The following is a 27,820-nucleotide window of genomic DNA, read 5'->3' as shown; positions in this document are numbered from 1 at the left end:
CATTGAGCTGACGTCTGTGCCCAGTGGGAATTTCCCCTTATGAAAAATGTAGCAAACTGGCCCAAATGAAGGTCCTAGATATGTAGGTCAGTGGGCCTCAAAGTTGGGCATCTCAATACTCTGGAGAGATCTCCTGTCCTTTTCTACTTTCCTTCCTTCTTCCAAACATGTATCTGGTTAAAATACATCAGGTGGCTTTCACCTGTCTTGTCTTTTGGATCCGTGCAAACAAATGGAAAGTCGACTAGATTAGGAAATTAGTTGAGGAGTACCTAAAGGCTCGATCTCTGCCTTATCTCATGAGTGAATTTCAGAGATAATAGAATCCAAACTATATTTAGATGTGAAGCATTGTAGGTCATATGAAATATCACAGTAACCATACAGATTTTTCAACTGTTTTCAACATCAAGAACCCAATGGATTCCAGAACACAGTGGCTGTCTCTCCTTCACATCTACACTTAATAGCTTTTTGGTTTTTGATTAGCTCTGGTGGGTCCCTCCCGGGCTGGCCCAGGTGTGAGGTGTGTAGAGTGGGCTTAGTTAGATCCGGTGAGCTCACAGATCCAGGTGAGAGGATCAACCAGACGCTCAATTTTGTGTGGCTACAATGCTAGGGGAACTAATTTGAGAACCAGCCACATTTTTCGGAATGTGTAACACATATCAGAGAATATAGCGTACATCATAACATAGCATAACACTGCTTAATATAGCTTAACACATCAATATGGCATATCATAGTATAACGTAACATAGCATAGCAATATAACATTTCAGTGTTTTTTTTAAAGCAAAATGACGGGCAGTTCACGGTGATCCAGCTGGTGGGCATGCTACGTGGCATTGCGGCGGGCATGAAATACCTAAATGACATGAACTACGTGCACCGGGACCTTGCTGCCCGCAACATCCTGGTCAATAGCAACCTGGTGTGTAAGGTGTCTGACTTCGGGCTCTCGCGGTTTCTGGAGGAAGACACATCAGATCCCACCTACACCAGCGCCCTGGTGAGTGTGGCTCTGTCCCAAAATCCATACTTCCATACTATATAGTATGAAGCAATGTATTTTGGGCAAGTTAGACCCCACAAACACCAGTGTCCTGGTGAGTATGGCTCTGTTCCAATCATAGGAATAGATTATATTTCTATGGTTCCAATTTCCACACTAGAATACCACTTATTATGAAGCAATGTATTGGGCATGCATTCTAAATGGTATGCTAGTATGGAAATGTATCAGGTTTGAGATTATACATGCAGGATGCATCCTAGTAGTCTAATGTGGCTTCCATTTCTCGGCTCATTCCTTTCATCACCACTGATTTGCAAGCATAGGACACAGGAAAGCAATATCAGTGTCTTATTAACAAAGGATTTGCTTTTACCTGTCCAGTGCTATCAGATCAGTGCAGAAGAAGACAAGGAAACATCACCACTTCTTGAGACTACTGAGATCCACCCACAACCTATGCTTTATTTGCGGGCTGCAGTCTGGTTTTCTACCCTTCTCCTGAAGTGTGCACTGAAGTACTCCTTATAGATTTAAAGAAATGGTCTGGTTTAAGAAATATGGTGGAAAATAAGTCACTCTGGAGAAGATGATCTCCTTAATGACCAAAATGTAACTCCCTTCAGGCATATTTGCACCAATCCAACACTTCTAAATGCATGAGGGGAGTGACCAAGTGCACGGTCCTGGCTGAAGGGTAGAGAATTGGTACGAAACACATGTCTGTCTTTACAGGGAGGGAAGATCCCTATCCGATGGACCGCCCCGGAAGCCATTCAGTACAGGAAGTTCACCTCCTCCAGTGATGGGTGGAGCTATGGCATCGTCATGTGGGAGGTGATGTCATACGGAGAGAGGCCCTACTGGGACATGAGTAATCAAGATGTGAGTATCCAGGAGGAGTCATTATCATCATCGTTTCACCTACAATATTTAGTCCTAAAGCAGATTGTTGCAGTCACTTGGAGAAAACAGAGAGAAAAGGGGGGAGGCAGCAATTGAGACAAAGATACACATTCAGAGAGAGAGAGACTGAGACAGTCTTACTATACATTTGATTCAGGCTGTATTTACTACATGGGAAGACCAACAATTTAGGCCAAGCCCTCTATTCATTTTCTTATCAATCTGTGCCAATGCCCTGTAGGTGATCAATGCCATAGAGCAGGACTACCGGTTGCCCCCGCCCATGGACTGTCCTAGTGCCCTGCACCAGCTCATGCTGGACTGCTGGCAGAAGGACCGCAACAACCGGCCCAAGTTCAGCCAGATTGTCAACAACCTGGACAAGATGATCCGCAACCCCAACAGTCTGAAGGCCATGACGCCGCTATCATCAAGGTAAGGCACTAACGGGCTGTGTCCCAGTCATCTTAAATAGCTTCCATCCTTTCCTCATCTCCTTTCCACAATGCCGACCCCACATGGAGAGTCCACACGTGTTTAGTGGACTCTCCAGTCCAAGGAAAGGACTTAAGGAAAGGAAGATGTAAAGGACAGACTCATGCACTGTTTCATCTGAGGCTCTTTGATTCACTGTTTCTTTCTCTTTTACTCCTTTGTTTGGGTTCTCACTGGGTTCTCAATGGATTTGTTTGGGTTCTCACTGGGTTCTCAATGGATTTGTTTGGGTTCTCAATGGGTTCTCAATGGATTTGTTTGGGTTCACACTGGGTTCTCAATGGGTTGTTATTGGGTTTGTTTGGGTTCTCACTGGATTCCTCTCCTGTTTCTAGTGTGCACCTACCTCTGCTAGACCGCAGCACGCCTGACTTCTCCAGCTTCAGCACCGTGGATGAGTGGCTGGATGCCATCAGGATGGGCCAGTACAAGGAGAACTTTGCCAATGAGGAGTTCACCAGCTTCGATGTGGTCTCCCAAATGACCACAGAGTAAGTTAACCTCCCCAGACACCCTCCCCCTGCTAAATGTGTCCTAGACTGTGTTGAATGTGTTTTAGATTCATGTTAATGTGTCATAGACTGTTCTAAATGTGTAGTAGACCTAGACTGTGTTAAAAGTGTTCTAGACTGTGCTATCTGTGCTAAATCTGGCCTCGTAGACTGTGCTATCTGTGCTAAATCTGGCCTCGTAGACTGTGCTAAATGTGTCATGGACTGCTGTGCCGCTGACTTGCTAAATGTGTCATAGAATGCTGTGTTGCTGATTGCTTTCTCTCTCTCCACAGGGACATCCTCCGAGTAGGGGTGACGCTAGCAGGCCACCAAAAGAAGATCCTGAACAGTGTCCAGTCCATGCGGGCCCAGATGAACCAGATCACCTCTGTGGAGGTCTGACCTCTAACCTCTAGACGAGTAGGACACCAGACTATACCGGACCCCCAGCCTGGTCTCCCTGTCAGACTGTGACCCTCCACCCCCATCAGACCCCTTTCTCTAGACCATCCTCCCCTGAGTTCAGTCAACAGTCTGCAGCCCGTACTGTACGGTCAGTCTGGTCAGTTTGCAGCCGTGCTCAGTCCACAACCACCACCCCCTCGTATGTTAAGTCTGTCTCTAGTGCTGAGCCTACGACGGTGTCCAGACTGTGTCCAGTCTCCAACTGCAGCCTGCCTGTGTTGAGTGCACAGCTGCAGCCCCTCCCTTTGTTTGTAGTAGGATATTGTTTACAGTCTATTAGTTGGATATGATTTCTACTAGTCCCCAGACTGAAACTCAACAACAAGACTGCCCTTTAAAAGGGCTATTAAGAGAAGGCTGGGACCAGACTTCATAGGACTTTACTCTCATCTTTCACAGTGAGGTTCTGAGGGTATCAGCGACTCCAACAATATGACCAGTACTCTGAACGGAATGGATGGAAAAATTGTAGACTACAATACAGTTCCATAGACTTTATGGATGTAAAATGAAATTACTCATCTTCTGGAAGCATCAAACTCAGCGTTCTTGTGAATAATGCTCTCTTTTGACAATTTGAAAATTGTGGAGATTATATTTCTGTTTGCTATCTACAGTACCTACACTTCTAATCTCTTGAAAATACGTTTTGAACGTTTTTTAAAAACCTTTGAACACACTACTTCCAACAGCCCAACAGAACCATAATATAAATGTAATGTACTGTGCATGTCATTGTCTGGTACATATCAGATGCACTTGACTCTCTGTCTGCAGACTATGCGCTGCACGTAGCGCCCCACGGTTGCTAGGGTTCTCAGTCGGGGTCTCAATTTACTGTGGAGAGTTAGAAAAGTAGATTACACAAGGTGCAATTTCGGAAATTGGTTGTGCATCAGCAGTTCCAAAATTATTGGGACATTTTACAATTTTTGTGGTTGTTTTAGCTCTCTACTCCATCACTTTGGATTTGAAATGACACAAAAACTATGAGGTTAAAGTGTAGACTGTCAACTTTATTTTGAGGGTATTTTCATCAATATCAGGTGAACCGTTTAGAAATTACAGCACTTTTTGTACATTGTCCCCACATTTTAGTGGACCAAAAGTATTGGGAGAAATTCACCTATATGTTTATTAAAGCATTTGCTATTTGTTTTGGTTGTGTTTCAGATTATTTTGTGCCCAATAGAAATCTATGGTAAATAATGTATTGTGTTATTTTGGAGTCCCTTTTATTGTAAATAAGAAAATAATATGTTTCTAAACACAAATAATGATGAGTGAGAAAGTTACAGAAGCATAAATATATCTCTCTTCAAAAAAGGCTAACCTCCCATGTTATATGAAATGATAAGAGGGTAGCATGTCTTGAGGGTATGATATTTGTGCATCTAACTTTCTCACTCATTATCACTCACGATTCATTCAGGAATATCAATAATCATTGTATCATCCACATTAATGTAGAAGTGTTTAGAAACATATGAAACATACCCTCAAATGTAAGCTGACAGTCTGCACTTTAACCTCATAGTCATTGTATAATTTCATATCCAAGAGGTTGGAGTACAGAGTCAAAACAACAACAACAATTGTCACTGTCACTATATTTTGGAGGTCACTATATTGTCAGTCAGTGGCAGTCACTCAATTAGCCCATGTCAGCTAACCAAATCTTGTTTAGGGTCCCCAAAAGCCTAAGGGCTCTCTGTTGTTTCTCTCTCTTCTGGGAATCACAGGTTGCCATAGCCACTGAACCATGTCGGCCATTTTCATTGTTTTGGAGTTCTGCTCCGTGCAATCTTTGCTTCAGTGAGTAGTTTTTTAAATGTTCTATGTGCACCTTAATGATGAAGTAGGATGGGCTCTACCATGAATTCTCCCATCACAAAATTGTTGTGTGCAAAGTTTAGATTACGCTTTCCTTTTGCCCTCCGCTATGTTTAAAGGATCTCATGTGAATACCAATGTACTTTGGTCCTGTCATGAAAAAGCACTTGCCCTCCCCTTTATGGTACATACAAAATGGCTGCCTTAGGTTATGCAGCCAGGTGTTCTAAACTGTACTTGCACAAAATGGCAGCCTTTGAAGCTCCACAGGTGGGAAATGATCAGAAAAGGAGCCTGTTGGTATTTAAAAGACTTCACAGAACACTGTGCTCATTTGGTTGGTTTTTAAATAGTTTTTGTTTTTTGTTTTTATACTGCTACATATGATCACCTTTGACAGTATGGAGCTGTGAATTGTCACGTAATCTGGGGTCATACACTGCCGGCATATTGACATGTATATACTGTTGCCGTTACTATTTAAAAAGCTAGAACACGTGTTTATGAATCGTCTCAGAGAAAAGTGGGGACTTTTTAAAGAAATGGATGACAGGTCATTTACAAAAACGGACGGGCTTCAGTTTTTGTTGTACTGAGAGGTAGGGTATACGTCTTCCTCCTATTGTGCCAGCACAAATCACAACAAGTTTACACGTTGATACTCCATCCATAACATACTGAACTTGAGGTTCAGGGATCAGCAGGAAAACATTTAAAATGTTTTTGAAAAGTGTTGTTCTAAGCAGCCAAAAGATACTAGACAAGTAAAACCAGGATATTGCAACCTCTGCTCTTTGAGTGCTACAGTGTCTGCATGCTTCCATTGTCTCAGCACTTCATGGATAAATCCCAATCAGCCATTCCATAGGGCATCTCACATAGCATTTAATAGTTATAAATAAGGTACTAATTAGGAGACACCTCAATGAGACAACAGTGTTATTAAAATGTTATACTACTGCTACCCAACCAACAAACTCTGCTTTTCTTGGGAAAGAGACACTCCCCACTTCAATAAATAGGGATACGTTCTTCCAAAGACTATCATCTGCAGTTCTTTACAGATACATTGTCCTCATCTTATTATGTATTATCTGTTGTTTAGCATAGCTTCTCATCAAGGTACAGCTTGTGCATTAATGTGTTGGACACTTTGCTATTTGATCATATAGGATAACCCCATACACTAATTGACTTTGTTTTAATAGGCCTAGCATTACAAGTGGGGAAGCAATGTACTATACAAGACCTGAATTTGTGAATGAAGGAAGACTGTCAAATCAAACCAATCTTTATTTGTTTATGTTTTTTTGCTTCTGTCAACAAATACACTCAGAAAGAACCTGCCATCTCTGTGTGTGCCATTTGCTAACAAAAGAAACCAAAATGGACGCTTCTACTGTAACCTCAAGTCAATATTGTTGTGCCCTCTCTATATGACCACATTTAAGTTTTTGTCATTCTCTGTGTGTAAAAAGAACTCTCATTCCCTATGCTGGTCCCATGTTAAAACTGTACTATTACTATACCTCTATACCATTATAGTACCTTTTCCACATTCTTTCACTTTTGTCCTCCATCCTTGGTCTACCAGCCCCCCCTCCCCGTCCAGTCCGAACCACTGTGATTGCATTGGGACGTTTTGTTTTCTGTATAAATGTACATTGACTGTAACCCTGTGAAGGATGTAACAATTTTAATTATTTGTAATACTGTTATTTGTCTATTTTATTTAAAAAAAAAGACAAAACAAAAGAAAACAACATCTACAACAACAAACTGAAAGCCGGTACAACTGTTTCAATAATAATAATAAAATATTGGTTACATTCCGTCTCAAAGTACTTTTATTTTCTTCAAGAACCTTTCCCCTTTATCTTGCATTACATTTATATTTTACCAAATAAAGATCTTACCCCTTACTATTTTCTATATTTGACCACGTCTTCTACTTAATGTGTTTTTATTTTCACTGTAAAATGACTGGCCCTGAGACTGTAAAGGACACATTGAACACAAGAGGGAAGTAGAGACCACTCTGGGATATTTGTCCAACAATGTCAACAGTCAAGTTCCTTGTCTGCTTGTTTTTGCATTGGTGAGCATTTGCCCGAAGTCTCATCTGTTTAGTCTTTTATCGAATTGTAATTACATTTCCAAATACAATAATTAGAAGGCTCGATTCCAAGTTGTACATCAACAGTTTTCTTTCACTCACTGGGTCATTGTGTGGTCATGTGTGCTTTCTGAGAGAGTGCTGTCATTCTTTACCATCAAATGTAAACAAACTCGGAGCAAATCCGGATATATACATACATCTGTCAATGTAACGGACGTGGGTGCAACTTTCTCTGCTAGATAAGAGATTTCCTCAGCTGAAGACAATTGTGATCAAGTACTTCTGGATTCCTTTATTTCAGAAACATAATCTGGGTAAGTGTATCTTATTTCCCAGAAGGCACATTGTACTACACCCTCGAAAGCCCAACTGCCCATTGTCTGCCTGCCTGCCTGTTTGTCTGCCTGCCTGCCTGCCTGTTTGTCTGTCTGCCTGCCTGCCTGCCTGTTTGTCTGTCTGTCTGCCTGCCTGCCTGCCTGTTTGTCTGTCTGCCTGCCTGCCTGTTTGTCTGTCTGTCTGCCTGCCTGCCTGCCTGTTTGTCTGTCTGTCTGCCTGCCTGCCTGTTTGTCTGTCTGCCTGCCTGCCTGTTTGTCTGTCTGTCTGCCTGCCTGCCTGCCTGCCTGTTTGTCTGTCTGCCTGCCTGCCTGTTTGTCTGTCTGCCTGCCTGCCTGCCTGCCTGTTTGTCTGCCTGCCTGCCTGCCTGTTTGTCTGTCTGTCTGCCTGCCTTTTTGTCTGTCTGCCTGCCTGCCTGCCTGTTTGTCTGCCTGCCTGCCTGCCTGTTTGTCTGTCTGTCTGCCTGCCTGTTTGTCTGTCAAATTCCTGCAGCTTGATCCTGATCCTTGATAGTACAGAATGTAGCAACACTTCAGTCAGATATCACAAAAGATGACTCACATAGCTGCCAACCTTGTTCAAGTCTCATAGTTGGCAGGTGTGGTGTTTGGACACACGCACGCACAAACTCCCAGAACGACTGAAAGGTGGTCTCAGGTTTCTTTTTGAAGAAGAACAAGATGTCTGTCTAACTTTCCACAGTGGCACTCCCCCTCAGAGCCCTAGCTCTCTGTCCTTGACTGGCACCCAGGGTACACAGCCAGCGGGCACAGTCACACCTGCCAACGTGCAACGAAAGAAGTGACAGCTGGGCCCCCCTGTCTTGGATGCTTGGGTCACTTTGAAAATGACCGTTGGAAAGAGTGGCGCCATGCTTTTCCATTGGCACCTCCCTCCCTCCCAGCCCTGTATGTGCAGCTGTTTCCGACCCAGGGTGCCACACATCAGGTTACACTGACATTTATTTACATGCTAAACCTGAACTGCATGGGGGGAAACACATTAGCCTATTTTCACTTCATAGGGCCCAAACAGCCTCTGCAGGGAAGCTCCTTACAATTACACTAAAGAATAAAACTTATCAACTAGTCATTAACAATAATAATTTATGTGTTGGTGCCAATGAAATTAGTGATTAATGTTGATGCAGGCACGTGCACAGATAGGGCTCTAGGGGTGCCTGTGCACCTGCCCTGTTGCCCTCCTATATGTGAAGTGCCCTTTCCATTTTTATTCAACTTTTAGTCTAATTTCTGTCCTGTTCTATAAAGAATTGCCCATCAAATTCGCTAATTTCTCATTATTGAATCTTGGAAAATGTCCCCGTCCCCGCTCCTCTGCCCACACAGGGGTGCTCACTCAGCTGCACTGCACACATCCTCCTACTGCTGCACAAGCAGAAACTACAACTCAGATGTTAGCAGCAGAACAAACTTCAATCACAGGTAAAGACTAGTTACATTGTAACAACAGCATAGCTAACAGTTAGCTGATTTACATAATCTCAATGACTGGGATTCATTGGAATTTACCCTTCTTATAGGAACCTCCAACTCCAGGCGCACCCCCTCCCTAACGTTCAAACTTATTTTCACCTGCAATGACTGGGGAGTTTGTCAGGATCAAAACAAATATGAAATCAAGACATCTTTTTTTAAATTACATTTTATTGTATTTTTTTAAATAGTCTTTTTCTTCCACTTTGGAAATGTGGAGTACATTGGTAGGAAGAAAATCTAATTTAATACATTTTCTATTTAATTTTAAGGCTGTAAAATGTCCAGATTGTGCAAGGGGTGTGTAGACTTTTACTAGTGACTGTATACAGGTATTTGTTATACCAAGGCCCGATGGCCCTGTAGAAAATGGCCCTTCTTCAAAAGAAAAAACTCTTTTTTTAAATTAATATTATTTTATTTTATTGATATTTTTCAGGGGGTGCTGCAGCACCCTCAGCACACCTGCTTTCCACGGTTATATCTGTGACATGCTATTCCCAACAAGCATGTTTGATGTATCAGGTGGACATAGCATACATTCTGTTCCTGTACCTGCGGTCTGTGGACATGATGTCTGACTACTGTACTGTAGCATAGAGGTACATAGCATGTAAACAACAACAGCTGGCAAATTAGCTGCCGTTGGTAAGGTAACTGCCATTGGGAACACATTGCTTAGTTTAAGGTACAGTATTTCTGAAGACCACTTGGCTTTTGCAGTGGATGTGTTAAAACTGTAGTGTATGTACTGTATGTTTTTCTAACTGTGAATGTATAGGACATGCATTAAAGCTATATGAGTGGATTGTATGAGATAGCCATTCAGCTTGTTGCTCAGGAAAGGCACGAGACAAACGCATCACCTCGCTGTGACAAGCTATCATGTGATGGCGTTCCTCAATAGGAGCCTTTTGGGATATTCGCCTATGCTGCACAGGCAGCTTCACACCACGGTGTATGTTTAGAGCATGTTGTCATGGCAACAGAGCTGGGATGGCCAGATCGTGCAGCACAGTGAGACAGAGGACAGTTGAGGAGGAGATGTATGTGATGATGATTCCCAAGGATCACGGTCATCAGGATTATATTCCTCCTGGGATTCTGCTGGGAGCCATGTGACATCATCACAACATGTGAATTATCTGATGTCATTTGGACACGAGTCACTGTCGGTAGCTCCCCAGCCCATACGGTTGGATGTAAATAACCATGCTTTCAGTGAGTCTAGCCTTCCAATGCTTAGATCCTCACATTATATTCTTCTTCTGACTCACAGACGGTGTCCCTCGTTAATTGTTCTGAAGAAGGAGTAATGAGACTCTGAGGGTCGACCCTCCTGCAAACTCACACCACCTTCTGGCTTACCCTATCGCCCTCCACCCCCCATCCCCCGCTCTCCCCACTCCCAACACACACCCTCCACAGCGCACGTCTCTGGTTTGCTAGTTTCTATTTAACCCCCTCCCTTACTCTCTCGCTCTCTCTCTCTCGCTCACTCCCTCTCTCTCACTCCTCCCCTTATTCCCTCAAAGCCAGCAGGCTGCTTTTCGATCCAGACCGCTTGCTACATGATCTCCTTGAAAACACCGTTGCGCATCTCTCTCGCCGCTCGATGGCTTAGCCTTTGTAGACTACTCAACAAGAGGAAGAGAGATGCCAGCGCCAGGACATTGACTCCTTTCTTTCTTCTGCTTCCCCCTCCCCTTCCTTAATCTCCCACCCCTTGATCTCTATCCCCTCCCCTGTGCCCTCTCCTGTCCTGTCCTGTACCTCCTTCCTCCCAATCTCCTCCTCCCCTACCTAAACCCCTGCTCTCCCTCTCACCTCGCACCCCCTTGACAATGTTACCATGCATTAACTGGCTTCAGCCTTTCCTTGCCTTGCTTTCCTCCACCTTGCTGACTCGGGGCCACAACTGTCCGTCCAGCTGCCTGTGTCCGGACCACCACACCGTGGACTGCCAGGGCCAAGGTCTCACCAGCCTCCCTAGTCCCATCCCCCTGGACGTCCGGCGCCTCCTTCTCTCCGACAACTGGATTCCCTGGATCCCCTCGGACTTCCTGGTTCTGTACAGCGACCTGGTCTACCTGGACCTGAGGAATAACTCCCTGTCGGTGCTGGAACCCGGCACCCTCAGCACCTCATCTCGCCTAGTCTTCCTGGACCTGGGCAGCAACAACCTGACAGAGATCCAGTCAGGGACCTTTGTGGAGTCCCGTAGCCTGATCAAGCTGCGTCTGGGGAACAACCCCTACCTTAGCCTGGTAGAAGAGGATGCTTTCCTGGGGCTGACCTCACTGCGGGAGCTGGAGCTGGAGAGGAACGGCCTGCAAGGGCTGGATGTGGGGGTGCTGGAGCCCCTAACCTCACTCCGGGTGGTGCGCCTGGAGGGCAACCCCTGGGTGTGCAACTGTCACTTTGCCAAACTTTTTGTGTGGCTCACGGAGAACTGCCACAAGCTTCCAATGGGTATGTAAGCTGCTTAACAGCACGTATTTGTTTTACCATCTTTGCCTGTGCTAGGACATAGAAAACCAATCTTTTGTCATAATCCAGCAGCCCACTCGTTTCTGATTCAAGCAATTTATAAGCTATCAAACCTTAAGCCAATCAGTTATAGAATAATAATGTAAGACTGCACAGTACACTGAAAGACAGGTAGTGTAATGCATGTAACAGTGGTTAGTATTACATTAAATGTCTCTACTTGGCCCAATATCTATAAACATATCAAAATCAAATCAAACCAAATCCAAAATGTATTAGTCACATGCGCCGAATACAACAGGTGTAGGTAGACCTTACAGTGAAATGCTTACGAGCCCCAACCAACAATGCAGTTTTAAAGAATACGGATAAGAATAAGAAATAAAAGTAACAAGTAATTAAAGAGCAGCAGTAAAGTAACAATAGCGAGACTATATACAGGGGGTACCGATACAGAGTCAATGTGCAGGGGCACCGGTTAGTTGAGTTAATATGTTGGTAGAGTTATTTTAAGTGACTGCATAGATGATAACAACAGAGAGTAGCAGCGGTGTAAAGGGGGGGGGGGGCAATGCAAATAGCCTGGGTAGCCATTTGATTAGATGTTCAGGAGTCTTATGGCTTGGGGTAGAAGCTGTTTAGAAGCCTCTTGGACTTAGACTTGGTGCTCTGGTACCAGAGACAACAGCCACACTATGACCAGGGTGGCTGGAGTCTTTGACAATTGTTAGGGCCTTCCTCTGACACCGCCTGGTATAGAGGTCCTGAATGGCAGGAGGCTTGGCCCCAGTGATGTACTGGGCTGTTCGCACTACCCTCTGTAGTGCCAAGCGGTTAGAGGCTGAGCAGTTGCCATACCAGGCAGTGATGCAACCAGTCCGGATGCTCTTGATTGTGCAGCTGTAGAACCTTTTGAGGATCTGAGGACCCATGACAAATCTTTTCAGTCTCCTGAGGGAAATAGGCTTTGTCGTGCCTCTTCATGACTGTCTTGGTGTGTTTGTACCATGTTAGTATGTTGGTGATGTGGACACCAAGGAACTTGAAGCTCTCAACCTGCTCCACTACAGCCCCGTCGATGAGAATGGAGGCATGCTCAGTCCTCTTTTTCCCGTAGTCCACAATCATCTCCTTTATTGTTCCTCCTCTTTGTTTTCAATTGTCTGTCATTTAAACAGCTATTGGCTTTCAACCTCATCTTTCTTTATTTCAAGTGCAGCTTGTTGCTGATACTACTGATAATTCTGTATAGATATGGACAAGTCAATGTTGTTATGAATAAGATCACTCTGAGACATCTTGGTAAGCATGAGAAAAGCAGAAAGATAATTGTGGTAGACTAGTGGGGAGTCCCAGATTCAAGATACCAGATTGTGTCTGAATAATTAATTAACCATATGCCTCATTAGAGTCTGTTCTCAGATTGTGTGTGTGTTTGCATGTGTGTGTTTGTGTGTGTGTGTTTACGTGTGGGGGTGTGTTTGTGCCCACACGTTCTAAAATCACAACAAGAAGACTGTTTATTGTGTACATCCTCAAACACTGTCTGACAAAATATACAGGGAGTAGATCACGAGTAAGATCTTCAAGATCAAAAAGATATGAGGCCAGGGTATCACATTCAATAGGATCTGAATCACTTGATAGATCATAATATACCTGCATTGTTTATTTAATTACGGACAATAAGCATTTCTGATCCACTCGATGTACTGTTACAGTATGGACAGTGAGGCTATTAATGTCTATTAATGTTGACAGAATTCTTCCTTGTTTGCAGTGTTGACAGGTCATTGCACGCATTGTATAATGCTCACTGTCATTCTCCAGAGCTACTGTAACACGTCACATTGTATAACGCTCACTGTCATTCTCCAGAGCTACTGTAACACGTCACATTGTATAATGCTCACTGTCATTCTCCAGAGCTACTGTAACACGTCACATTGTATAACGCTCACTGTCATTCTCCAGAGCTACTGTAACACGTCACATTGTATAACGCTCACTGTCATTCTCCAGAGCTACTGTAACACGTCACATTGTATAATGCTCACTGTCATTCTCCAGAGCTACTGTAACACGTCACATTGTATAATGCTCACTGTCATTCTCCAGAGCTACTGTAACACGTCACATTGTATAACGCTCACTGTCATTCTCCAGAGCTACTGTAACACGTCACATTGTATAACGCTCACTGTCATTCTCCAGAGCTACTGTAACACGTCACATTGTATAATGCTCACTGTCATTCTCCAGAGCTACTGTAACACGTCACATTGTATAATGCTCACTGTCATTCTCCAGAGCTACTGTAACACGTCACATTGTATGCAGGTGCACAGTGCTGAGATCTGACCTGAGCAGACATTCTATGCGTGGAAGTCCAACTGCATGCTAGCAGATACCCAATGCTAGTTAGCATTGGCTCGCGAAACTACCTCTAACTTCCTTCATACTGGATACATACACATCAAAATGGTAGTTCATCTGACTCTGGGGAAAATGGACAAATTCCCAAAGTATCCCTTTAACTCCTTCCCAAGAGAGCTTGGCTAGTGCTACTAAATACATGTTCTTACAAGTTTATTAAGGTGTGTCCAAATGACACACATCAATATTATTTCCGCTGGAAATAGGGCCATATGTGTGTCCCAAATGGCACCCCATTCCCTTTATAGTTCACTACTTTTGACCAGGGCCCATAAGGCTCTTGTCAAAAGTAGTGCAGTATATAGGGAGTAGGGTGCCATGTCGGAGGCAACCTATGTTATTACAGTACGCTAATCAATGCAACAGGATGTTCTATGGATCATAATAATCATCAAATTGGCACATCAACAATCTTCACAGTGGATTTATTTTCAATAGCTGTGACCTGGACTCGTGGCAGAACACAATGTTATAATAACAACATTCTGTGTGGCACATTAGCGCCCAGCCTTCGGTGAGCCCAGACACATACAGTACACACACCGACACTATGGTGCTTTCTAAATGCTCTTCTGTCCTCCTGAAACCAGAAAGGTATTTTTGTCCTCTCTAGTGGACATCAGTTCTTGGTCTGTGTCTCTGAGGCCATACAAGCCACTGTATTAAATCCTGTTGTCCCTTTGAGAGGACATTCTGGACTTTTCAATGATATCACGTGTAGGGGTGTGACCTTGACAACTTTATCTTCCTGGTTCTTTAAAAGATGGCTGGCGTTAAAATTAGCACATTTTATGGACATGTGAAAAGTGTGTGTAATTATTAATTATAGTTTTTGTGAGTTTGATATTCAAATGTTTTCTAGTAAGTGAGTATTTCAGCAATAGTTAAGTGAGTTGGTCAGGACTTTGTCATATTTTTTTCACATTAAATAAGAGCTAAATAAGAGCTTATCAAGAAATGTCCTCTGTAGTGGACACCCAGATGCCACAACTATGTTTTTCACCTACAGTACTGTACCCATTGACTGTCATATTAATTTGTGTATATTTACATCCTAATGACCACCACAGAGGACAATTTTGCACTTACAATAAAAATAACAATATTTGTTTCCACATTTTTGGGGTTACATGTATTTTTCACCCCAAACACTTATGTTATAGAAAAAATATTGAAATCCCAAACACATTTTTTTCAGGTCTCAGGAGGCTATAGGCCTTAGCAACTTTAGGCTCCTTGCTAAGTAGGGCTCACCCTAGAAAACCTCTACTGTATGTTACTCTAAAGGACATGTGGATGTACAGTATATTTTTACATATAGTCAAACTTAATCTTTCCCATTGCATTGGGGACAAACTAGTTGCATGCCATGATAATCTTGTCATCATTCAGACAAGGCAGGAGACTAGAAACATGGATCGGAGTGTATATTCATTAATAAGACATTAAGATTTGATGTATTAAACAAGTCCTGTATTCGCTTATTACTAAATTCCTGACCCTCTGAGGCTTAATCACAATCAATACTTCTTAATTACTGAGTGTGAACTAGAACTGTGAACAAACTGGGGGCTGGAGGGCGCAGGATGGACGCTTCCACAGAACCATTCAATCTAGCGCAGTCACTTTGTGGAATAAGTCAAAAAGTAAATTTGCTCTTGGACACTGTAATTTCACTGACCCAAACAGTAACATCTTTCTTTTACCCACTTTGCTATCTAGCATCAGGGACATAGCTCTGTCAGTTCATGATTGAGATTATATTGATCTGTATAGCATCTGAGAACATAAATGGACATTTACAAACTATTGAACTTTACTCATTGAGTTTGTGAGTGCTGGTTTCACATACACATTGTAGCCTGCTCTCAGGTACTGTATCATCAAGATGCAACAAAGCTCAGTAATAGGGTCAATCTGCGATTGGGACAGCTTTAAAAATATATATATATACTCATTGATTCTTGAAGAATATAACCACTTTGTTATTGTTTGAACTGCAGATTGCCCCTTTAAAACACAGTAGCTGAGGATATTTCACAATGGTGCCTTTCGGTGAGTGTGTGTGAATGATTCAAAGCGGTAACCTGTATAATCATACCATAGAGTGCTGTTCTCTAGTGCTGTTGAGTCAAGGATGAACAATCAGCATACATGTTTTACTACACTTCATTTGATACTGACGACAGCTTACCATTGACACTGATATTGTCTAGACCAGGGATGGGAAACTGTAGGCCCGCGGATCACTCCCCCCCCCCCCCCAAATAAAAATTATATTAACAACAACCTGGGACTCAACTTACTGTTGAGAGTTAGAATAGTAGAATACACAAGGTGCAATTTAGAAATTTGGTTGTGCATCAGCAGTTTTTCTCTTGTTATGTGAGTCACTGACAGTCACTCAATTAGCCCATGTCAGCTAAAAGGTTTTGATTGTTGAGTTAGTCTAGCCAGCTATCTAAACTTGTATTTATCATGGTCAAATTACCGACTGGGTGGCCCCCATTGATTTTGTTAGTCACCCTCAATCAGATATCATATTCTAAATTGCTAACATTTCTCTCCACCCTATAGCAAAATGAGTCGAATTAGCTGTAAAACTGCAAATTCTTCTCTCTGCTCAATGGCAAAATGAGTAGAATTGCATGAAATGAGTTATACAATTGAAAAATCTTCTCTCTGTCCTATGGTAAAATGTGTGGAATTGCAACATTTTCTCCACGCCCATGGCAAAATGTCTAAAATTGCAGGAAATTAACTCTAATACATATTTTTTTTTTTCCGCTGTCAAGAGGAGGGCCGTTAAAATGTTTGGTTGCAAGGTGGGGGGGCTTCCCAACCAAATTTCACTTAGGTCCCCAAAAGTCTACGGCCAGCTCAGACTGCATGTGTGGGTATGGATGAGGGTATGCAGACCCATGAGTCACTGTGGCCCATCATAGTTAGTTCTGATTTCTTTGTGGACCCCAGCCCCATCGAAGTTACACATCCCTGGTCTAGACTAATGTTCCCTCACAGTAAAAGATACTGACACACACACAAACGTATACATAAACAAACACACACAAAAGTACATGCACCCATGGATGCAGACAGGCACGCATGTCCATATGCAGGTAAGTGTCACGTCCTGACCTTAGTTCCTTTTTTATGTCTCTGTTTTAGTTTGGTCAGGGAGTGAGTTGGGGTGGGCATTCAAGGTTTTTGTTCTAGGTTTTGTATTTCTGCTTTTGGCCTGGTATGGTTCCCAATCAGAGGCAGCTGTCAATCGTTGTCTCTGATTGAGAACCATACTTAGGTAGCCTGTTTTGTGTATTCACCAGACAGAACTGTTTCGTTTCTTCCTTTCACTTTGTTATTTTGTCTCGTGTGTTCAGTCGAATAAATAATTAACATGGACACTTACAACGCTGCATATTGGTCCGATCCTTCTTACTCCTCCTCAGATGATGAAGAGGTTCGTTACAGAACTACCCACCACAACCGGACCAAGCAGCGTGGTAACCAGGAGCAGAGGGTTCTGGACTCCTGGACATGGGAGGAGATTTTGGACGGTAAGGGACCCTGGGCACAGGCTGGGGAATATCGCTGCCCCAGGGAGGAGCTGGAGGCAGCTAAAGCCGAGCGGCGGCATTATGAGGAGTTAGCACGGCAGCGCAACAGGGACGAGAGGCAGTCCCTGTCTTGGGGGAAGGCACACGGGGAGTGTGGCTAAGTCAGGTAGGAGACCTGAGCCAACTCCCCGTGCTTACCGTGGCGAGAGGTGGACCGGGCAGGCACCGTGTTATGCCGTGAGGCGCACGTGTCCCCAGTGCGCAGGCATAGCCCGGTGCGCTACATCGCAGCTCCTCGTGTCGGCCGGGCTAGAGTGGGCATCGAGCCAGGAGCAATGACGCCGGCTCAGTGCATCTGGTCTCCAGTTTGTCTCCTCGGCCCGGGCTATATGGCACCAGCCCTACGCACGGTGTCCCCAGTTCGCCAGCACAGCCCAGTGCGGTCTGTTCCATCCCGCCGCACTTGCCGGGCTATGGGGAGTATCCAGCCAGGACAGGTTGTGCAGGCTCGGTGCTCGAGACCTCCAGTGCGCCTCCACGGTCCGGTCGATCCGGTGCCACCTCCACGCACCAGGCCTCCTGTGGCAGCCCCATGCACCAGGCTGTCTCTCCGTCTCCTCCCTCCAGGTGCTCCTGCCTGTCCAGCGCTTCCAGAGTCTCCCTCCTGTCCAGCGCTTCCAGAGTCTCCCTCCTGTCCAGCTCTTCCAGAGCCTCCCTCCTGTCCAGAGCTGCCAGAGCCGCCCGTCAGTCAGGAGCAGCCAGAACCGCCCGTCAGTCAGGAGCTGCCAGAACCGCCCGTCAGTCAGGAGCTGCCAGAGCCGCCCGTCAGTCAGGAGCTGCCAGAGCCGCCCGTCTGTCCTGAGCTGCCAGAGCCGCCCGTCAGTCAGGAGCTGCCAGAGCCGCCCGTCAGTCAGGAGCTGCCAGAGCCGCCCGTCAGTCAGGAGCTGCCAGAGCCGCCAGTCAGTCAGGAGCTGCCAGAACCGCCCTTCACGCCGGCTGCCTCTCCGGCGCTGCCGGAATCTCCCGTCTATTCGGGGCCAGCCAAAAGGGTCCCCAGGCCGAAGACGCCACTTAAGTGGGCCAAGACTATGGTAGAGTGGGGCCGCGGACAGATGCCCACCCAGACCCTCCCCTATGGGGTTAGGTTTTGCGGCCGGAGTCCGAACCTTTGGAGGGGGGGGTACTGTCACGTCCTGACCTTAGTTCCTTTTTTATGTCTCTGTTTTAGTTTGGTCAGGGCGTGAGTTGGGGTGGGCATTCAAGGTTTTTGTTCTAGGTTTTGTATTTCTGCTTTTGGCCTGGTATGGTTCCCAATTAGAGGCAGCTATCAATCGTTGTCTCTGATTGAGAACCATACTTAGGTAGCCTGTGTTCCCACTATTATTTGTGGCTAGTTGTTTTCTGTTTTGTGTATTCACCTGACAGAACTGTGTTGTTTCTTCCTTTCACTTTGTTATTTTATTTTGTGTGTTCAGTCGAATAAATAATTAACATGGACACTTACCACGCTGCACATTGGTCCGATCCTTCCTACTCCTCATCAGACGACGAAGAGATTCATTACAGTAAGCACTAGCACGCACAGGCACAAAGTAAAATATAATTACAACTATATAGCAGCATGGCAGCTGATATATATACAGTACCTTCAGAAAGTGCTTAGACCCATTGACTTTTTACACATTTTGTTAGGTTATAGCAGTATTATAAAATTTTAAAAATCTTCAGCAATCTACACACAATACCCCATAATGACAAAATGAAAACAGGTTTTAAGACATTTTTACAAATGTACTAAAAATCAAAAACAGAAATACCTTATTTATATAAGTATTCAGACCCTTTTTATGAGACTCAAAATTTAGTTCAGGTGCATCCTGTTTCCATTGATCATCCTTGAGATGTGTCTACAAGTTGATTGGAGTCCACCTGTGGTAAATTCAATTGATTGGACATGATTTGAAAAGGCACACACCTGTCTATATAAGGTACCACAGTTGACAGCTCATGTCAGAGCAAAATCCAAGCCATGAGGTCAAAAGGATTTGTTCGTAGAGCTCCGAGACAGGATTGTGTTGAGGCACAGATGTGGAGAAGGGTACCATAAAATGTCTGCAGCATTGAAGGTCTCCAAGTACACAGTGGCCTCTATCATTCTTAAATGTTTTTCAGCTGCAGGGACTGGGAGACTAGTCAGGATTGAGGCAAAGATGAACACTGCCAAGTGTAGAGAGATCCTTGATGAAAACCTGCTCCAGAGCGCCTCAGACAGGGGCGAAGGTTCACCTTCCAACAGGACAACGTCCCTAAGCACACAGCCAAAACAATGCAGGAGTGGCATAAGGACAAGTTTCTGAATGCTCTGGAAAGACCTGAAAATAGCTGTGACGCTCCCCATCCAAGCTGACAGATCTTGAGAGGATCTGCAGAGAAGAATGGGAGAAACTCCCCAAATACAGATGTGCCAAGTTTGTAGCGTCATACTCAAGAAGACTCAATGCTTTAATCGCTGCCAACGTGCTTCAACAAAGTACTGAGTAAACTGTCTGAATACTTATGCAAATTCGATTTTTTTATCATTTTAATAAATTAGATTTTTAATAATTGAACAAAAAAAACATGTGTTTTTGCTTTGTCATTATGAAGTATTGTGTGTAGATTGATGAGGGAAAAAACGATTTAATACATTTTAGAATAAGGTTGTAACGTAACAAAATGTGGGAAAAGTCAAGGGGTCTGAATACTTTCCGAAGGCACTGTATATAACACATCAATATAGGACACTATGCATACTCATGTCAAATATGATGCAGTGATTTTGTTGACGATGTTAAGTCTATAGGCAGCATCAGACAATGTAGGCATACTCAACCCTTCCCCACCCCCACATCCATCACCATCACCACCAACACCGAAACCATGCGGTAGTATTCTGGTCCTCTCCACACGAGACACTATGGCTGTGGCGTGCAGAGCCAGGAATAGATCCAGAGACAGAGACTACTGTATATATGCATAATATGTCATTTGAAATGCCTTTATTGTTTTGGAACTTTTGTAAGTGTAATGTTTACTGTTAATTTGTTGTTTATTTCACCTTTGTTTATTATCTATTTCACTTGCTTTTGGCAACGTAAACATATGTTTCCCATGCCAATAAAGCCCTTAAATTGAATTGAATTGAGAACAGAAGAGCCAGTGTCTGGGCTGAGTTTTGCTTGTTGTGCTGCGCGGTGAGGAGGAGAGGAGAACCACGTGACTGGAATTTCACAGAGCGATGAGGTCACTGAGTCCCTCCGCATGTGGAAAACCCCTTCTGGTCTAACTGTGACTCACCACACATATACACTTACACACACATACATACACATGCACACACACCCACACACTTGATAATGATGTCTACTGACTGCTGGCCACTGCAGCTACAGACACAGGCAGGATAAAATGGAAGCGCCCCAAACGGATTTTTATTAGAACATGACTGAGGTACACCATATGTGCTTTTAGATTACGTAATGTTTTATTCAAATACTTCTTTCAAAAACAGTGAATACTTATTGAAAATATAACAAATATTTAACACTTCGTATTAGTGGAATAGATTGGATTAGTTTACAAGAAAACCAGAGCCTCATTGATGCCCCTTGTCATTATAAATCAAATAATTCACAGTATAATCTATCTATATATAATTTGGTGCTGTTACATTATTGTCTGTTATCGTGTATTACTGTATCTTATTACGATATTATCAAATCACCAGAGCGCAAATATCAGTCTCGTCCTTGTTCTGCACACTTCTGTTATTCTCATGCAGAAAGAAATCACGTGACTGTATATTTTTATCCTCTCAAATTAGGGTAGGCTACTATAATACTCATACTTTATGCTCTGCTTATGCATTCTTACACGTCATATAGCAACTGAACACAAAACAATAACAAAACCTTTTGAACCCTAACTTATAAGTGAAGAGTTTATTTCCAAAACGCCATATCCACCAATCTTTCACATTTGTGTGTTTTCGTCAGAAATGATTGCTTATGGGTACCTACATCTGTGTTTAAAATATTCTTGTTCTCAGATGTCATTATTCATAGATTTTAGGTGAATGAAAATTGTTTTTTTTTGTGTGTTTTGCAAAACGCTAGCTATATATCCATTGTTTAGCTGCATCCTGTATATTTGACTATGATATATGGTATTCTCACCTAGCTATTTTAAGATGAATGCACTTACTGAAAGAAGCTCTGATAACAGTATCTGCTAAATGACTAAAATATCAAATGTAAATATTTTACATACAGATCTGTTTTAACATGTTTTAAATGTTGATGTCAAAGATGTATCATTTGCACAGTTCTTTATTAAAATGTAGTTATTTCTTACATTTGGCTGTGTAAAACAAAGCAGGACTACTTATAGCATTTAGCAAAATAAATATATTATTATTTGTCTCTCTGAAATGAAACCATCAAGTGATACATTTTAAACAAATACATGTCTGTCATTGAACAACCCCATTACATAATTAGATAGTCGTAACGGTTCTCTTCTTCCTCTTCCTCTGAAGAAGATGTGTAGCAGGGATCGGACCAAGACGCAGCGTAGTTATAATTCATGGTTCTTTTAATAACAAAACTATACATGAAATAGACTACAAAACAAGAAAACCCGAAACAGTCCCGTGTGGTACAAACACTGACACAGGAGACAACCACCCACAAAACCCAACACAAAACAGGCTACCTAAATATGGTTCTCAATCAGAGACAATGACTAACACCTGCCTCTGATTGAGAACCATATCAGGCCAAACATAAAAATAGACAAACCAGACGCACAACATAGAATGCCCACCCAGCTCACGTCCTGACCAACACTAAAACAAGGAAAACACACAAGAACGATGGTCAGAACGTGACAATAGTGAAGTAAACACACCAATGTCTTTCAGAATTTATTTAAACAATAAAAGCTAATTTACCAACATTTCTGAAAATGGATATATAGCAATTTGTAATTAAACTCTTCAAGTGTTGTGATGTTTTTTCTCCAAAACAGACAAGATCACAGTGGACAAAGCATTTAATCTCAGTAGTGTTCTTCTAAAGCACTAATGCATCTGTCTCTGTTGTATTAATACCCAGGGGTTGTTCCCCTTTAAATCTGTCATCTGGTGTCTGCTAGTAACACACTGGTTGGAGCAGAGATTACTCTCCTTCTTCTGTGAAAACCAAAGCAGATAGGTCTAATCGCAAAGTAGAAATTTCACAAATGAATGTTTGCCTCGGAGGGGTGAAAAATGCAAAGTTGGAGGGATCCATGGTCAAATCATATCAAGAAATGATGTAATAGGGGTGATGTGTGTGTCTGTGACAAGTGTTCAGCGAAGCCTCGTAGATCAGACCAATCTACGACACCAGGAATATAGCTTGGCACTAAACACATGTATTTACATGACTGTTAAAAGCATTGTGTTATCTCCAAATCGCCTAGCTATAAGACCACACACTTCTCTAGATGCATTAGGCCATTCAGCTCTGTGTGTGTTACTGTACATGTAGGTCAGAGTTTCCCAACTCGGTCCTCGGGACCCCAGGGGGTGCATGTTTTGGTTTTTGCACCAACACTATACAGCTTATTCAAATTACCAAAGCTTGACGATTATTTGATTTTTTGAGTCAGCTGTGTAGTGCTCGGGCAAAAAACAAAAAGTGTACCCTTTGGAGTCAACAGGACCAAGTTTGGGGAACCCTGATGTAAGTGTTGATATATGGTAATGCAGTCACTTGATACTGCCAAGAGACAAGCTTTTCATAATCGTTATATTTTTTAAGTGGGAAAACTAAACACAAATGATCAAATGGGTGGGTTTTTTAGACTTGATGTGACTCAATGTGTGGGAAATGGTGAGACACATGAACAGGCACAGTAGCTACTACTGTAGGCGTACTGGGCTATAGCTAATATATCAAACAACTCTGAGGCAAAACAATGGCACCCAACTGTTCCCTCAGTGTCCTCACTTACTGTAAATTGTTACAGTAAGATGATATCACAGACGAGACATTCTTAGTGGATTCCAACCACAGTGCCATTCCAAACTGTATGGTCAACATGCTTTTCAGCAGTTGAAAGTGACATTGAGTGACACAGTACTGTGAGCAGGCAGGACAGCTGATCCCCTGTGTATTTATTCAGTCATCTGAGGAGAGGTCAGCTCCACCATGCATTAGATCTGAAAGGACTGGATAGAATAATGAAGCTGTTACCTTCACTGCTGCCTGTTAAGCTGTTACCATACTTATACATTTCTAATCATATTAGATATACACTGTGTGTAGGCCGGGGTTGATTTGAGATTGGTCCATAGAGTGACTGTGTTCAAGACTGATGACATCATATCCTGTTCTCTCTCTCTCTTTCTCAGGTATGGAGGGGTTGCAGTGTTCCCTCCCCATGGATGGGAGTCTTATGTCCCTGAGCCTGCTCTCTGAGGCCAGTTTCCGGGAGTGCCGGGGCTACCTCTCTCTTACGGACATCCTCATTGTCATCTTCTCGGGCATCTCAGTCTCTGTGGTGGCCATTATAGCCAGCTTCTTCCTGGCCTCCATGGTCCACTGCTTTCAGCGACTGGGCAAAGCTGGTCAGGCGGACGAGGAGGAGGGCAACGACTGAGGTGAAGAAAAAGCATGATCTTGGACCAGATTCAGTATCACTGCAGAGAGCAGACCCGACTAGGTGCCTCGTAAGAGTGCCAGGAAGAAGGGCAGGACAATGGGAGAGCAAGGCATGGACAACGAGGAGGGAGTATATGGCCAAGGAATTGTGCAAGAAAGCTCTTACCATGTGAGTTCCTGTGCGCTGCATTGGTGGCAGTTAGCAGCACACCAGGAGGGGTTAAACCATGTTAGGAAAGATTGTGTTAAATAACCTTGAATGATATACGTTTTCTTATCACTGAAGTACGAAATGTGCTACACTCTTAGAAAAAGGGTTGGAAAAGGGTTTTTCAGCTGTCCCCATAGGATAACCCTTTTTGGTTCCAGGTAGAACCCTTTTGGGTTCCATGTAAATCCTCTGTGGAAAGGGTTTTTACATGGAACCCAAAAGAGTTCTACTGGGAACCAAAAAGGATTCTTCAAAGGGTTCTTCTATGAGGACAGCTGAAGAACCCTTTCAGGTTTCTAAGAGTGTATGTTTCATTGATTGAACACAGCCTTACTACAGATGTAGGATTTTCATTTGACCTACACTATATTGTCACAGCAAAATTATCCTGCAGCTACAGGATTTGAACATTTAGTCCATAATGTTGCTTGATCGGTGGTTAGGATATTTGCTGGCCAAAAGTAGGCTACATGAAAAGTGCAATACAGTTAATATAACTGTGTGTTACTGTGGGTTTTCAGTGAATTTACGTATATATCAAAGCTCATCTGCATTTGATCTGCATTTGAGTGATCAAATTAAGATCATAAATCTGTACCTTACTTTGGAGAGATCATTCAGCATTCTCTTGAAATCGTAGTTGTGCTATATTTGGCCTACAAACACCACCCTTTCAAAGAGTACTATTCCTCTGCTGCCAGGGGGTTCTTTAAGATCTGGCTTGAGCTGGGAAGTAAAGGGACAGAGAGGAGGACAAGGGACCGGCACACAGCAGTCTAGTGCACACTTATGTCCATTGCATTGATTTGAGTAGCAACCTACGTAACTTTTGTTTACCAAAGAACAGTGCGAATGAGAAGATTCTATTGTTACAATATAGAACACAGAAATGGGATAGCATGAGCAATCAACATGGATGTTACACTAAACTTTGACACAAACTCAAAAAATGCAAAACACGAGTAAATATGGAGGGCATTGTTACAATATCTGTTTTTGGAGCATAAATGTAGCCTGACCATGTTTGGTGTTACAACACCCAAAGGAGTAGGCAAGAGAGCAGAAACAGACTGGCACTCAGGCTAGCATAAATGTGTTCTTGGCTAAAAAACAGTCACACGTTAGGTACAGTATACTATATAGAACAATATGCTAAAATATCCTGCCAATTATCACCCATAAATGTAATTATGGAAATCATTATATTATACTTGTAAATGGACCAATGTATTTCCTTGTTTCAGGCATAATGTAACTTATTTTACATTTGACACTTATTTTTCATATTAATACAGATTTTTTTTTTTTTACAAATGAAGTATCTTTTTTGTATGGAGATTTTACATCCGATGTGAGCGAAGTCTTTAATTCCAAGCTAACAGGGCTAAGGTTCAAATCTGTTAATTTATTTCAATATCTTGATCATCCTTGATGTTTGGGCCTTCCAGTCCTTTCCTATGTCGGCCTTTATTACGACTGGGTACTGGAGCCATCCTCAATAGACCAGCAGCTAGTAGCAGCCAGGTGAAATTGATGAATGAATGCTTTTGGTCAATGATGGCATGTGTATTTTTTTGGCTTCCTGAAACGACTGGGAGATCATAAATGAAAACCAGCATACTCATAGATGCTTCAAGACCTGAGTTTTGAGAGGTTGTCTGTCAAACTATATCTGTCTCTGGCACTTGAAACGTACCAATGAGATTTGAGATCCCAAAAACAGAGTAAAGGGCTTTTTTTCTGATGCACCATAACAAACACATTAAAAATATTAACACGGGGTTGCAAAGTGCAATGTTACAAAATGTAAGAGAGAAAATGAAGCAGTAAAATAAACACATTATGCTCTGGAACTTTGCTTTTACAACTTTTATTTCACATAACCTTTCTGTTTCTTTGAATGAGGATGTACAGTAAGTACACTGTCGACTGAGTGTTCAAATCATTACGAACATCTACTCTTTCCATGACATAGACTGACCAGGTGAATCCAGGTAAAAGCTATGATCCTTTATGAATTTCACCTTAATCCACTTCAATCAGTGTAGATGAAGGGGAGGAGACGGGTTAAATATATACTTTTTAAGCCTTAAGACAATTGAGACATGGTTTGTGTATGTGTGCCATTCAGAAGGTGAATGGGAAAAACAAAACATTTAAGTGCCTTTGAACGGGGTATGGTAGTAGGTGCCAGGCGCACCGGTTTGAGTGTGTAAAGAATTGCAACACTGCTTGGTTTTTCACGCTCAACAGTTTCCCCGTGTGTATCAAAAATGGTCCAAAACCAAAAGGACATCCAGCCAACTCGACACAACTGTGGAATGCTTTTGACACCTTGTAGAGTCCATCCCCCGACAAATGGAGGCTGTTCTGCGGTCAAAAGGGGGGTGCAGCTCAATAGTAGGAAGGTGTTCCTAATGTTTTGTACACTCAGTGTATGTAGAATATTTGTATTTTATTGATTTAACCCTTATATAACAAGGTGTGTAAATAGAGAACCAATTCTCATTTGCAATAACAACCCAGCTAATAAGTACACTTTGGAACCAACATTGTATACTAAACAAAATATAAATGCAACATGTAAAGTATTGGTCCCATGTTTCATGAACTGAAATAAAAAATCCCAGAAACTATCTACACACACAAAAAGCGTATTTCTCTCAAATGTTGTGAACAAATGTGTTTACATCCCTGTTAGTGAGCATTGATAACCCATCCACCTGACAGGTGTGGCATATCAAAAAGCTGATTAAACAGCATGATGCATCAGGTGGAACTTGTGCTGGGGACAATAAAAGGCCACTCTAAAATGTGCAATTTTGTCACACAACACAATGCCACAGATGTCTCCAGTTTTGAGGAGCATGCAATTGGCATCCTGCCTGCAGGAATTTCCGTTTTAGAGAATTTGACAGTACGTCCAACTGGCCTCACAACCGCAGACCACTTGTAACGACGCCAACCCAGGACCTCCACATACTTCACCTGCGGGATCGTCTGAGACCAGCCACCTGGACACCTGATGAAACTGTGGGTTTGCACAACCAAATAATTTCTACACAAACTGACAGAAACCCTCTCAGGGAAGCTCATCTGCGCGCTCATCGTCCTCACCAGGGTCTTGACCTGACTGCAGTTTGGTGTCGTAACTGACTTCAGTGAGCAAATGCTTACCTTAGATGGCCACTGGGATGCTGGAGAAGTGTGCTTTTTGTGGATGAATCTCGGTTTCAACTGTACCGGGTAGACAGCGTGTATGACCTTGTGTGGGCGAGGGGTTT

General features: G+C 43.0%; 2 protein-coding genes across 2 annotated transcripts in view; both read left to right on the top strand.

Annotated features, from left to right (window-relative positions):
* Positions 1–7,037, top strand: part of LOC135528100 (ephrin type-B receptor 2-like) — a 56,442-nt gene extending 49,405 nt beyond the window's left edge. Inside the window, exons 11-15 of the mRNA XM_064956906.1 lie at positions 797–1,012; positions 1,751–1,900; positions 2,163–2,356; positions 2,752–2,907; positions 3,204–7,037. Of these exons, the coding sequence (XP_064812978.1) occupies positions 797–1,012; positions 1,751–1,900; positions 2,163–2,356; positions 2,752–2,907; positions 3,204–3,312 (825 nt within the window). The 3' untranslated portion in view covers positions 3,313–7,037. The remainder of the gene's footprint in view (positions 1–796; positions 1,013–1,750; positions 1,901–2,162; positions 2,357–2,751; positions 2,908–3,203) is intronic.
* Positions 7,038–7,313: 276 nt separating this feature from the next.
* Positions 7,314–27,168, top strand: lrrc38a (leucine rich repeat containing 38a). The gene is made up of 4 exons (XM_064956905.1): positions 7,314–7,641; positions 9,010–9,105; positions 10,436–11,628; positions 24,076–27,168. The coding sequence occupies exons 3-4, from the start codon at positions 11,001–11,003 to the stop codon at positions 24,321–24,323; spliced, it is 876 nt and encodes a 291-aa protein (XP_064812977.1). The 5' UTR covers positions 7,314–7,641; positions 9,010–9,105; positions 10,436–11,000; the 3' UTR covers positions 24,324–27,168.
* Positions 27,169–27,820: the final 652 nt, after the last annotated feature.

The sequence above is a fragment of the Oncorhynchus masou genome, chromosome 33 (genome assembly GCF_036934945.1).
Source record: "Oncorhynchus masou masou isolate Uvic2021 chromosome 33, UVic_Omas_1.1, whole genome shotgun sequence".
Lineage (NCBI taxonomy): Eukaryota > Metazoa > Chordata > Actinopteri > Salmoniformes > Salmonidae > Oncorhynchus > Oncorhynchus masou.
The sequence above is the reverse complement of the archived record's forward strand: the minus strand, read 5'-3'. Positions and strand labels throughout refer to the sequence as shown.